The sequence below is a fragment of the Eptesicus fuscus genome, chromosome 2, assembly GCF_027574615.1.
Source record: "Eptesicus fuscus isolate TK198812 chromosome 2, DD_ASM_mEF_20220401, whole genome shotgun sequence".
Taxonomy (NCBI): domain Eukaryota; kingdom Metazoa; phylum Chordata; class Mammalia; order Chiroptera; family Vespertilionidae; genus Eptesicus; species Eptesicus fuscus.
In genome coordinates, this window is record NC_072474.1 from 91,437,284 (window position 1) to 91,450,784 (window position 13,501).

Consider the following 13,501-nt stretch of genomic DNA (forward strand, 5'->3'; position numbering starts at 1 on the left):
CAGAAGCTCTTCAAGAAGCCTGCATTGCAGCGCATTGCTGAGTGTCTGCCGAGTGCTGGCCACGGTGGCGTACGCTGCGTCGTTAGTCACAGATGTTGATCGCACCTGCTCTCTCGTGCACTGTTCTCGGCCCTGGAAGAAGGCACAGACTAAAGCAGATAATCAGCCCAGGCCCGTGGGCTTATCTTCTGGTGGGGAGATTGGTGGTCTCCTCCCCATAGACCCGCAGGCTGGGATTATTATCCTTATTGGGGCAGGAGAGGGCTTCAGTGGAGAGAACTTGTCACCTGGCCGGGGCCTGCGCCACAGCCCACCACTGTGCTCGCACCAGCATCTCGGCCTGTGGCCAGGGGTACAGAGTGCATGTGGCAGCCTGGGGCGGCTCACCCGTGCTCGATACCTGGTGATAGTTATCAGTGAGGCTCTTCCACGGGAGTGCTTTTGACACAGTTCGTGGTCTGAGGCCACCAGCCTTGGATCCCACCTTCCCCAGGCCCCAGTGGGCTGCGCTCAGGGCTGACGGGTCAACTGATCAGAACCCTGTGACCCCTTCCCTCCCTGTGCAGGGGAAGCAGTGGAATTCTCTTCCTTGCTTCCTGCCTCTGTCTCCCCCCAGACATACCCTCTGATCCTTATCTTTGTGAAGGGCACCCCACTTCTCCTGGGGATCATCTCGACTCCCCAGGCCCCCATACCGTGGCTCTCTGAACTGCTTGCCTGACCCCCTTGAGTCTACATCTTTCATGCTGGTTTCTGCAGCTACACTGCCACAGAGTCGAGCCCTTCCTCCATCTCACCTCCCCCATGAGACAGCAGCCTTGGCTGAGGTGCCCTTGGTACTCTGGGCTCCTGCCCATCACTTGATCATTTGTTGTTGTAATACACAGAGTCAGGGTTGATTTATGCTCCCAAATACTCGTATCTTAAACCTATGATAATTTAGTTCATTCCTTCCATTTTACAGTTAGGGAAACTTGGATCCAACAAGTTGAAGTAATAACTTGCTCAAGAAACACAACAAGACCCGGAGCCAAGATTAAATTAAAACCCAAATGGAACCCTGGCCAATGTTGCTAAGTGATTAGAGCGTCAGCCCATGGCCCATGGGTTCAGTCTCAGTCAGGGGCACGTACCTGAGTTGCAGGTCTGTTCCCTGCCCCCCAATCAGGGCACGTGGGGGGAGGGAACCAATTGATGTGTCTCTCTTACATCAATCTCCCCCCCCCTTCCACTATCTAAAAGCAATAGAAAAATATCCTCGGGTGAGGATTAACCAAAAAAGAACAAGGTGACTTTAAGTTCAAATACAAACCATGTGCAACATCCTCCCTTAAAATGGGAGTCACACTGCTGAGTCACGCTACTGCTAATTCAAGAAAGGATGAATGCTGTGGAGATGAGTGTGATTCGGTGACAGCTTCATAGCCACATCTGGCCGTCCCCTTCCTGTTGGCGTCTATGCCGTTTGCCCTTCTCAGCGCTTAACCGCACAGAGCACTTTTTGAAATAAAACCCTAATAGACCCAAACATTGTCAAATTTATAACCTGTAGTAAATTTGCAGAGTTGTAAAACGGAATGCGTTTTCCCTTCTTTATTTGGTACACCTTAATTACTGGGGAAGGAGTACATTAAAACTGAGATCATGGGTTAATTAATTGTCCTGGACTGTAGAATTTTATGGACAGCCAGAACTAAAGTAATGGTTGTGTAGGAGCAGTTGACTAAACATGGATTATAAATGTTACAGAAATTCCCATAATTAGTCCCACGGCAGCTATTTAGCTTGGGAATTTTATAGCAGACATAAATTATGAAGGTGAAAAGTGCGAAAAATTTTGAGTTGACATAGTGGCATTTGCAAAAGCTATAATTTGAAGGAAAAAAAACACTTTTGTACTATTATTAATTTTTTTTTCAGTTTCCACAATTCCCCCTTTTTAAATTTTACTTTTTAACGTTTCCACTATAATGTAATCAATGGCTGTGAGGCGTTAGGTGCACACGCACAAGTGATACCTCATGAAAATAGACCCCCAGCATCATTTCCACAGGAGGAAGGGGCCTATTTGATCACACTCTTCAAAGCCATTTCTGCATATTTTAATAAATTGAAAAGGAAAGTTACGGGTTCTATTTAAATAGTGTTCCCTGTCATTGGATCCTGACACATTTTAACCTACCTGTTAAAATGCAAGTTATAAATAGCTCCTCTCTCAAAGGTGTTCATTATACCTCATTGGCTCTTGTTATAGAAAATGCAAATGTAATTTGAAAAGTGCCCGTTATGAGTGTGAGCAATTACGTGGGCTCTCCAATACCTGGTTCATTGTCAGCACACAGCCACTTGGTTAGAAAGCACGTTTGCCTTTGAAATGGAGATCGCCTCGGCTTCTGGCTGGCTGGCTAAGTGGGTAATGAGAAAATATTTCGCTTTTCCAGGGAAGCAAGCAGCTGTTGAACAACTATCCTGTCTACATAACGAGCAAACAGTGGGACGAGGCTGTAAATTCTTCAAAGAAAGATGGGAGGCGGCTCCTGCGATACCTCATCAGATTTGTTTTCACCACCGATGAGCTTAAGTACTCATGCGGCCTTGGGAAAAGGAAAAGGTCAGTGCAGTCAGGAGAGACAGGTCCCGAAAGACGCCCTCTGGATCCAGTTAAAGTAACATGCCTCCGAGGTACTGCATCCTTCCGCTCAGCGTCGCCATCTGTGATCTCATTTCACCGCATTGGCTGTGGCTCGCGTGCAAGTGTAGCCCTTCCTTTTTTTTTTTTTTTCCCCCACTGAGACCTCATAGGCTTCATGCGGCCCATCTACCGGGTATCGACAAGCTCTCTTTTAAACATCCTTGTTTGCTTTAGCCTTGGTGTTGTCCCTGAATGGCACGTAGCACTGCATAGCACCTCATGTTTCACGCTTTACGTTCCGACTTGCTCTGCTGCCGGAGGAGGCCGTCTCCAGCCACCCTGGAGCCGTGGGACAGGCACAGAGGAAGGAAGACGTGAAATGGTTTGTTTTCATTAGCCAAGTGGTAGGTAGAGCCCATTGTCATTTGCAGCCTGTAGCCCACCCCCTCCCCATCTAGCTTCCCTCAAGAATACGTGCCCCCCACTCCTTAAATTTATTTAGAATTCATTTTCCTCAGTGCCTAAAGTATTACTTGGCCCTATCCAACTTTATTCTGTTAGTTTCAAAAAAAGTCCCTGTATTAAAAATACTACTTAGGTAATACTTGATCAGTATTAATAACTGGTTACTTTGCAGCTGATCCACACTTGGTAAGCCAGGCAGGGGTTGAGGAGGAAGAATCAAGGGATACACCATCATTCATGCAGCAGGTTCAAATAAACAGACAGACATTAGACAACTAGGAAGATTAGAGAGCCAACAAAAAAAAAACGTTCACACCTGAAAAATGTCATACTAAAAAGCTCAACTGTTCACCTGGATAGGTCAGTAGTAAGTTAATTGGTTGGAAAGATTTCACAGTGACTTACCCTGGACATGGATCAAATATTTCCTGACGAGGAAGCCACAGGGAAAAGCCTGAGCACTGAGCAGGCCTCGGCTGTACCCAGGACACACTCCTGCACGCCCTGCTGGGGTGCCCACAGTGGCTGTTAGTGTGTCTAAGCGCCTGTGTAGTATTTGTTAGCAGCCGAGTCCCCCACGCCCATCCTGAGCGTCTGATTCACCTGGTCTGGGGCGGGGTTGGGGAGGCCTGCATTGCTGTGCCTCAGGACCATCCCCGGTGATCCTGATGCCAGTGGTCCTAGTGGCCCTTACTTCAGAATACCACTGGCATGAATACGCCCATATTAACCAGGCACAGGTGCTCCAGAGCACCCCCTGTTGGCAATTCTGGAAATTCCACTTGCTCAGAGTGGGTACGATGGAAATTTTCAGGGTCTTTTCTGAGCCATCTAGCCATGATGTCCGATATTTTCCAACATCATCAGAGCTGATGGGATACTCACCACGAGGACCAGAGGCAGGAGCGGCCTGGGACTGCCCTGAACGTAGGCTCCATGTGTGCTGCAGAAGCTGCCCTGGGGCTACGGGACTCGGAATAAGGGGCCTCAAGTGGTGTCCCTTTCCAGAAATCCTTATGAAACACTAGAGGCCCAGTGCACGAAATTCGTGCACTCGGGGGGTCCCTCAGCCCAGCCTGCGCCCTCTTGCAGTCCGTGAGCTCTTGGGGGATGTAAGCCTACATGGAGCCTACGTTCAGGGGAGTCCCAGGCCCGCTCCTGCCTCTGGTCCTCGTGGTGAGTATCCCATCAGCTCTGATGATGTTGGAAAATATCGGACATCATGGCTAGATGGCTCAGAAAAGACCCTGAAAATTTCCATCGTACCCACTCTGAGCAAGTGGAATTTCCAGAATTGCCAACAGGGGGTGCTCTGGAGCACCTGTGCCTGGTTAATATGGGCGTATTCATGCCAGATGTAAGCTGGCAGTTGGACATCCTTAACGCTGCCGCGGAGGCGGGAGAGGCTCCTACCACTGCCACTGTGCTCACCAGCCGTGAGCCTGACTTCTGGCTAAGCGGTGCTCCCCCTGTGGGAGCGCACTGACCACCAGGGGGCAGCTCCTGCGTTGAGCATCTGCCCCCTGGTGGTCAGTCCATGTCATAGCGACCAGTTGTGCTGCCATTCGGTCAATTTGCATATTAGCCTTTTATTATATAGGATTTTACATGTTAACTAGCAAGTATGTGAAACAGGGGCATACGTCCCAAAGCACCAGTGCCCGTGCCCTCACGATGCTGCCACACCCATTGTGACACTAACGCCGGCCAGGCTGCCTGAGCAGAGCTGCCTTCTCCAGCTGGTGCCCACGTGGGGCCATGACCTCCACTGGAGAATGTGTGGGCACGGAATGGTAGTTGTCTGTCCAGGTCAGCTGGTTAGCGCATTTATATGTCTGTCCCAAAGGCTGCAATCCAAGGACCCTCCTGTGACCTAGGTGGGATCCCCTCCCTAAAGGTTTGGGCCTGGTGACTCCCAGGGGTGGTGAACAGGATTACCGCGGCCAAGGAAGCCTCAGAGCACGGGACACTCTTAGTGATGGAAAGCAGGGAGCTCGGGGAATAGAATCACAGCCTGGGCTGGCCTGCTCCCGAAATGCTTCCTATCTGTTTAACAGAATGAGCTCTACCTTTAGCTTTTAATAGTCTGTCAGTTTCAGGGAAAGTCCTGTCACAGCGGTAGATGGGGAGCGCGTGAGGCGGGGGAGTGTCACAGCAGCGCGTCCTCATCCATTAGCCTCTCTTTCCTCTCGCTGATGCTTGGAGTCTCTCATTTCCTTGGGTTCATGTGCGAGTGGGGGATCTGAACAGATAGGGGGATTATTTAAACAGTGTTGAATGCTTACTGAATACAGCAGGGACGTGAGGAGGACAGAGAGGAATAGGAACCAGTCCCTGGCTTCTGGGGCTAATAAATAGCCCGGCTGGCGATGACTGGAGGACAGTGGTGAGAGAATAAGGTGTAGATGTTGGAGTCCTTGAGGTCCCAGAATACCTCCTTTCTCTGCCCGGCACTGTGATGACCTGGATTTTAGAATCGCCCTTCAGTGTTTCCCAGGCTCGCACCCCAGGATGGGCCGTCAGGTTCCCAGCAGTTTGCAGAGGGAGGAGCTGAATTAACAGAGCGCTTTCCCCAAGGAGGGCCACCAGGCCTGGGACTGAGGGAGGCGAGTGAGTATCTCACCTCAGGCAGAATCCGAGGGTCTGCCAAGCCAGCAGCCTGGGTGGTGCCTCTCCCCCCCCCCCCCCCACCCGCTTCTCTCAGCTGGAGTCCGCTGACGTGGGCACAGTTCAGGACGAGGGAGTTCGCTGGTCCAGGAACTCAAAGCATTAGCTTCTCCCCAGAGCAGATAGAGTGTGGATTTCACAAAGCAATTTCAGACCAATCCAGTTGTACAGTCAGAACTATCGTCCTGCAGAGGGAGCATTTCTGGAAAGGAAAAGATGTGTGAACAGCAGTCATCCTGAACTTGCAGTCAGCTGGGCAGAAAACACAGGCGACTTACAACTTTCCCAGAGCGGTCACTGCATTTTACAGCGGTTCCTATTGAAATAGCTACGTAGGGACGATGCAGGTGCCCTCACCCCCTGAGGAAACAGAAAGGGCTCATTTGGGCTCATCCACAGGAGGCCAAGTTGGTTTCATTGGGGGCTTAGCTATTTTTTATGTATTTCCTCTTCCAGGCATGCTAATTGCTTTCTGGTGAAACTAAATATTTAGAGGAAACCTCATTTATAAAATATTTGTCAGTGCATATATAGGCAAATTAGAGAAATCAGTATAATCTATAACATTTTAAGATTGTGCAAACCTCTTCTAGAAACTTAGGCCATTTCTCCTTGAGATTTTGTGATTTTATGGCACTTAATCTACAAATTAGTAGCTGACTGAAGAATACCAGGTGAACAATTTGCTCTGCTTCTGGAGATAGTTAACATCCTAAAAATGTGAGGCAGTAACAAGGGTTTTAAAAATGTGGCTCACTAACTTTTACCAGGCATGGCGCCTACCACGTCTTACAAATCAAGTTTACTTTCCATTTCAATAGCAAATGGTCCTTAGAATTATGGGACTTGACTCTTGCGCATGAGTAGGAAACTTATGGTTTAATGAGTGACATCATCATGGCATTGCATTGGAGTTCTCATAAAGCTTTTCTTCAGAGCTTCCGTTAACGTATAAGCAGCCTCTTCTACCATCTTCTGCAAAAACCAGCTGTTTCTCTCTCTCTCTCTCTCTCTATTGTGTCTATTCCCACAGAGTTCATTAGGATGCACTGTACCTCCAACCCCGACTGGTGGATGCCCTCGGAGGAGCAAATAAACAAAGTGTTCAGCGACGCGGTGGGTCACGCCCGGCAGGGGCGCGCGGTGGGGACTTTCCTGCACAACGGTGGCTCGTTTTACGAAGGGCTCGACCACCAGGCCTCCCAGGACGAAGTCTTCAGTAAGAATTCCCAGGACGGGCCTGGGGATTAGTGGACAAAACCTTTCCGTCGCAGCAGCCGGTCCTCTCCAGAGTCGCCATTGTGACTGTCCTGTCTCCATCCCTGTAGAGCCCACAGCATGGCATCTGTCAGAATGCACATCCTCAGTCTTCACCCTCTTGACCTTCTGCCGCGGTTCCCAGGCGGAAATCCATTTTGGGGTTGTTGGGGAGGTCTGTGGAGCCTACCACAGGTTTTCAGAATACTATATTATAAAATGAAAAGGCTGTCATTGACTTGAAAAGATTACCTGGTGAGGATGAGGAGGTGGAGACAAACGCCTGGTCACCTGTCTGAGATCCTCACATAAGTTCTGCTTCCTGCACAGAGCTGGTGCCCATGGAAGACTGGGCTGCGTTCCTGCCCACGAGGGAAGGTAGAGACATGGGTTACTTAAAGGGACAGGAACAAGCACTCTCTTTAATTCAAATAAGTCGTCTTTATGTTTTCCAAAGACTTGAATTCATGCTTCTCAGCAAAGACATCAGATAGGTGACATAATACGCTCTGTCTCCCATCAACAGAGCCTATTATTAAATAGAAGCCAGAGAACAGAGGCCATCTCTAGACAGTGATTAGTTGAAAGCTATTTTTCTCGATTATTTTTACCAAAAAAGTCCTCTACCGTGTTGATCAGGAAGGTACTAAGTGATCTCTGGAGTTTACAGACAGACAGAGTTTTCATTATGTCAGTCAAGAAACATCCAAAGATCCCAGCCATTGTAAAATGCTTGACTTTGTAGGTTCCAATAACCTTAAGTCAGGCTTTGTTGACACAATGCCATAGTGGCGGGTTAAACGATGAGAATTGCAGTCAGTCAGTCGTTTGGTGCACTGAAGACCAAACAAGTGGTGTGACTGATGGCGTCGACTGAGTTGACCAGATGTCCTGGAATTGCATACACACAGCTTCAAGGCCATTCTGACAACTATGCAATGGGCTTGTCTAATTTCTCTGAAATTTGAGGGTCTTTCTGTGCTCCGTTGATCTCTAGAATTTGCATAAAACTTCCATTTCTCGTTGTCACTGATGAAAATTGTTTCTTCCCAACTGTGTGTGCCTGCTTCCCCCAGTATTCCCCTGAGCTACCAGCTCTGTTGACACCCACCGTCCCTGGTTTAATTTGTTGAGTCCCATGTGTGAATCAGTAGTGTCTTTAGAACCATGTCTTACCCAAATGCTGCAGAGAGGCTAGGATCTGTTCCGAGGGCCTCGGGTTTGGACCTCAGGAGAGGTTTGGACCTCAGACTAATGCCGATGCCACATCCTTTGTAAGCAGAGGGCTAAGTGGACAGCATTGGTTTTGTCTGTTTGTTTGTTTTGGGGTTTTTTTTGGACAGCATTGTTGAAGGCTGTTAATGTCATCTACAGACACGACTATAAAGATTTTGGAAATTCATTTAAAGTTTATGAGCATCCGTTTATAAAGCAGTTATTTTTTCCATTTTTTGTTAAAGTAAAATATTCCTTTATGTTCAATAATTTGCATCAACGAAATGCACTGGCCTAGGAATAGGTCCTTCTTTAGCTTTTTAAATAGTTTTAACCATTGAAAAGTTTAATGTTTATAGAGATGGTCATTTGTCAGATCTGTAAAGTTGTGGGGGGAGAACTAATATTTTGATCCTATATTGGAAAAGTTACCTAAAATCTTGAGGGTTTTTTTTGTTTTTAAGAAATGATAAGGGCAAAAGAGATGTTGTTTATGGGAACCATGAGACTAATATTTGGCTATACAAAGAAAAAGATACTTCTGAAGAGTTTTAGAGGTCTAGGAAATCAATATTTTGTAAGATTCTTTGGTGACATGAAATCCTGGCCAGAAGAAAAATAACTACCATAACCTTATCTGTTGATCCATCTTTCTTTTTCTTTTTTTGCATTGGATTTTGTTATCCATAGTGCTGAGTGCATGTCCCCTCCCCACCCCCTCCTTTTTTTTTTTTTTTTTTTTTTTTTTTTTGTATAGCAGCAATATTTGACCACTGCTTTTATTTTTTAGAGAGTGGAAGGGAGAGGGAGAGACAGAGAGAAACATCGATGTGAGAGGGGCACATCTATTGGTTGCCTTCTGCATGCACCCCCACCAGGACCAGGGAACCTGCAACCAAGGTATGTGCCCTTGACTGGAATTGCACCCTGGGTACGCTCAGTCCACAGGGTACGCTCTATCCACTGAGCCAAACCTGCTAGGGCTGCCCACTGCTTTTAAAAGCAGTCAGCTCTTAGCATTTTCCTAAACTCTTGAGAACTGCACACATCTTCACATCTCAGCATCACTTGGTGTGTGCCCACCTGTGCTGTGCTGGTCTTCGCTGATGGTGACGATGAGAGCACGTCTGCACTCCCCACGGCCTCATGGCCAGCGTGCTAATGACCAAGTGCTGACACCCTCCCGTTACCACCCCCTGAAGAAGGCGGCTGGGAAGGCTCTGCTCCCCAGCCACCTGGCTGCACACAGCCTTGCTCCAAAGGCTCCCCTGGTCTCTTGCCCTCATCCCCTTCCCAGGTGAATTATTTCGGTATCGGCTGTTCTCCGATATTTCCCAATTTGCAAAATGCTGGAACTTCATGTTGGCCCAGAAAGATGACTGAGCATCACACACAGCCCGTTCGGATGCCTCTCCTGGAACTAGGACCTACCGCCCCCCCTGCCCCTGGTCAGATGTTCTGTTATGGTCTTCACTGCCCGTGTATTCATATTCCTTTAGCCCAGCCCACCCAGGTGCTACAGCACGCCTGGGCTGTGACACAGGATCTGCTTAGATATTCTGCCGTCTCCTTGGTCCATGTCCCATGCCATCCTCGAGGCTTCCCCTTTAAGGCTAGTATCTTAGCTGGTTCGTGGTGTTGCCTGCGTGGTCAGGGCTTGCAGAGATGGCTCACTTACTTTTCGGCAGGACCAGCATGGCCGCTGTGTAGGACGGTTAAAAGCTCGCTGTCCCTGCTGTCAGCCTTTCCGTTGATCTCTTTGGAGACCTGAAGATGTATCTTATTTTCTTGATTTAATTTTCTGCATCTTTGTCTGGAATTGGACAAATTGTTCTCGTGACAAGAAACGTAGACTCAGCTTTTAGAATCTCCCTTGAGTCGGTGGAGCATGGGTATAAAACAGACCGAGGTGACACAGCTCCGCATGCAGCCCGGCTCCTCTGCCTTGGCGAGAGGAGGGGCTTACAGGACTGGCCTGCCACTGACGACTGCCGTGATGTTTCTGTCAGTGACCGGGTGTGGGCCGTCACCCGGCTGTCAGAAGCGCCCATGCCTTCCAACAGTGACAGCGTCTTGATGTGTCCCGGGTTTTTCCAAATTAAAATCTGTCACAGAGCGTACCTGCTTTCACAGTGACCTAGAGTTCCGCTGGGCTCAGGATACTAGTTCAGTGGTCTGCATTGGAGGACACGGCCAGGAGCTTGTGGGAACTATAGTCTACGCGGAGTTGCTAAAGTCACATTTCTCACTGTCTTTGAAGGTGCACTGTTCAGAATTTTAACGGTTAACCTCAATGCCAAGTGCTTTGGAGATGAGCATTAAAGTCCGCACCATCCCCTTCTGCTTGAAAGTATTTCATCCAGCCCTCGAGCCCTGGCATCACTCTCGTTCCTCAGGTTCACCACAGTTTAGGTTATTGTCACCGTTGGTGTTTCATAGGCGTCGCTGGGAACGTAGAGGATAATACTAGAGCATCTGCGGAGGATTGCTGTCACCCCCTTTGGTAGGGGAATCAGAGGTACATTTGGCTGCTTCGCAGCTTTAGACGTGGATACTTTTATAATCTGGGTCTTTCTTAGCCCTGCCTAAGTCATAAAAACATTGACCTTAGAGATACCTTCATTAGGACTATAAGGAGGTTTAATTATTACAATATATTTGATCTCACTACTCCATGTGTCCAATATCAGTAGAATGGTTTCTTCAGTCCAGTAAATATCAGATGCTTTCCCCAAATTTGGACAGTACTCCAGGCTTGGGAGTCGACAAGTTCATGATTTCTGCATCTTCCTGCCACCTTGAATGGCTTTTCCTCCCTTCTGTTGCTGTCAGAATATGGATGAAGCATCAAATAAGATGAAATGTGCACTAGTTTCAGAAAAGCAAACATAACATAGCCTTTATTTAGATTCTGTCATTTATTATATGCTCTAGAACTTAAACCTATTACCCACTGACTACCTCCTTATTTTTTTCTTAGATTTTTAATCATTTAAAATATCTCATTCTTAGGTAACTTCATTTTTAGAAAATATTTAAATGTATAACTTCTCATTCAGTACTGTGTCATTTCACAGTACAGAGCTGTGTGATATTTGACAGCTCAGATACAAATTTTTAGAAATGTAATAGAAAATGATTTTGCACATATGGTGCAAGTCTGGCTGATGTCTGTTTAATGTGGCAACACTTAACCAAAACTGCCTGGCAAAACATGTCAAACGGAATGCTTGAGTCAGAATTCTAATGTAAATGTGTCTAAACAGCAGTATGTATCATTATGATATATTTTTGTAAACATGCTTCTTGCAGTGGCATAAGTACTGGATAAAAATAACCACTTTGCTTGGAATAATTAGGAAAATGTCACCCAGTCAATGGCCCTCTTGCATTGTCAGCCAGTGGCATTGGCTCTGATATTTGTGTTATTTTTTAGAGGAGAATGAGGAATTGATACCAGACAACGTGGAGTGTAAAAATAATAACCCATCCATATTTGCCTCCTAATATGTAAAATTGAAAGCTGTAACATATATTTGCAAACGAGAGACCATTTTTACCCTCCACCGTAGACTCATTTGTAAAAAGTATTGAAAGGAAGGAGTGTGCTCATCTAATGACTAGCTTGATCAGCTTGGCTATTGAAACCTCTAAATTACCAGTATTTGTGGTAAACGTGACCAGTTTAATTTTTCTCGTGACCATCCATAGCTGGTAATATAAGGGCTAGATTTTCATTGAATCACACTTCCCCAGACTGCAATGGAAATACATCTGCTAATGAGACTTGTTCAAACACCAGTTCATTCTCAGAATAACTGCACCAATACAAGGGCCCCCATGGGCCTTCGCCTTGTTGGGAAACGGAGGCCCCTCCAGAACCGCTGACAACAGCAGGAATGACTATAGCTAATGGTCATTGGGTTCCTGTGTGCCAGGTGCTTTGCTAAGGCTGTTACTGTCATCACCATTTTATTGGTAAGGACACTGCCCAGGATGCTCAGCTAATAAGAGGATCAGTTTGGGCTCATTAAGCAGAATGCCTAGTTCAGTTTTCCCCGTAGTCCAAGTTCTCAAAGCCCAACCCTTTGGAATGGATTTGTTCTTTTATTTATGCCCTTGAGGGAAAGTGGATACGTGTTATTATTTAAAAACCAGCTTTTAAGTCCGTTGATGCTTAAGTAGGAGCACATAAACCATATATCCTCTGGGAGCTGCCAGGGTTTCTGCATAAGGATTCACTTAAGATCCTATGATGAAGAGTTAAAAAAAAGTCTTCTTTAAAAAGTAGTGAATACATTTAAATCTTTTATTTGTTCAGATTTATTCTATACTTTCCCAGTATAAAAATGCAGGGATATAAAAGCAAAAGTTTAAACTGAGCGAAGTGATATTTTGGGGGTGAACTCCTAGGTGTTAGAAACGGCATCAGTTAGCCAATGTTCCATTTGCTTCTCACATGTGTCCGTAGCCTTTGAACTGATGAGTCTGGTTGGAAAAGAGGGTTTTAATTTTTGATGTCACTGTGAAAACTGTTGTGGAGATTTTGTAGGAAAATACAGTAACCTGTCGATTCTTTCCTGTGGTGGTGGCGTTACCATCTCTGTCTGTGTTTTAAGTTCAAGAGCATGCCGAGGCCAGGAAGGCGTGGCTTGTGTTTCTTGGAGACAGGCATGCCAAACCCAGAGGTGGGTCCTGAAACGTTCCGAGTCTCTGGTCCGACTGCCCCTGCCCAGTTTGAGCATTGCCTTTCTGTCTCTCCTCTGGAACTTCATGGAGCAGCCTGGCACTGGGGCCAACTTGCCTTTACTCTGTTTTCTATGATGAACACTTGTGGAGAAACTGTGACAAATCCATTGATCCTGATATTTTTATTGTTGGAGTCTTGTTGATTCTCTATGAATCACTTCTATTTGATTGTACCGTGTAGCGTTAACGCCCACTAGGGACAAGTTAATAAAACTATAAATGCATAGTGTAATATAGAATAGCAAGATTTTTTTGTGAACAATTTATATAGAAGAGTAAGTTGTTTTTTAAGTGTTAGGCGCATTTCTTTTAGGAACTTAAAATGTTATAAGAGTTTTTTAAGCATTTAATATTTTTAATTATGAGAAACATTTGTTACTAGAGCCAGTTATTTCAGGTGTTCTAATTGGAGTATTGATTTTATTACCTCATATACCTCTAGAATGCCACATGTTCTGTTGGAGATAAAATTGCACAATAAATGTCAAGTCTCTGTTAAGTGTTTTAACTTGCTTT

The 13,501-nt window shown here is 46.3% G+C and overlaps 1 protein-coding gene across 2 annotated transcripts in view; it reads left to right on the plus strand.

Moving 5' to 3' along the window:
- BEND4 (BEN domain containing 4) overlaps nt 1-7,244 on the plus strand; it is a 33,609-nt gene extending 26,365 nt beyond the window's left edge. Inside the window, exons 4-5 of one of the 2 annotated variants that reach the window (XM_008140260.3) lie at nt 2,442-2,682; nt 6,798-7,244. In XM_008140260.3, the coding sequence (XP_008138482.2) occupies nt 2,442-2,682; nt 6,798-7,015 (459 nt within the window). In that variant the 3' untranslated portion in view covers nt 7,016-7,244. The remainder of the gene's footprint in view (nt 1-2,441; nt 2,683-6,797) is intronic. The other variant, XM_028143725.2, reaches the window with a different exon arrangement.
- The last annotated feature ends 6,257 nt before the right edge of the window (nt 7,245-13,501 follow it).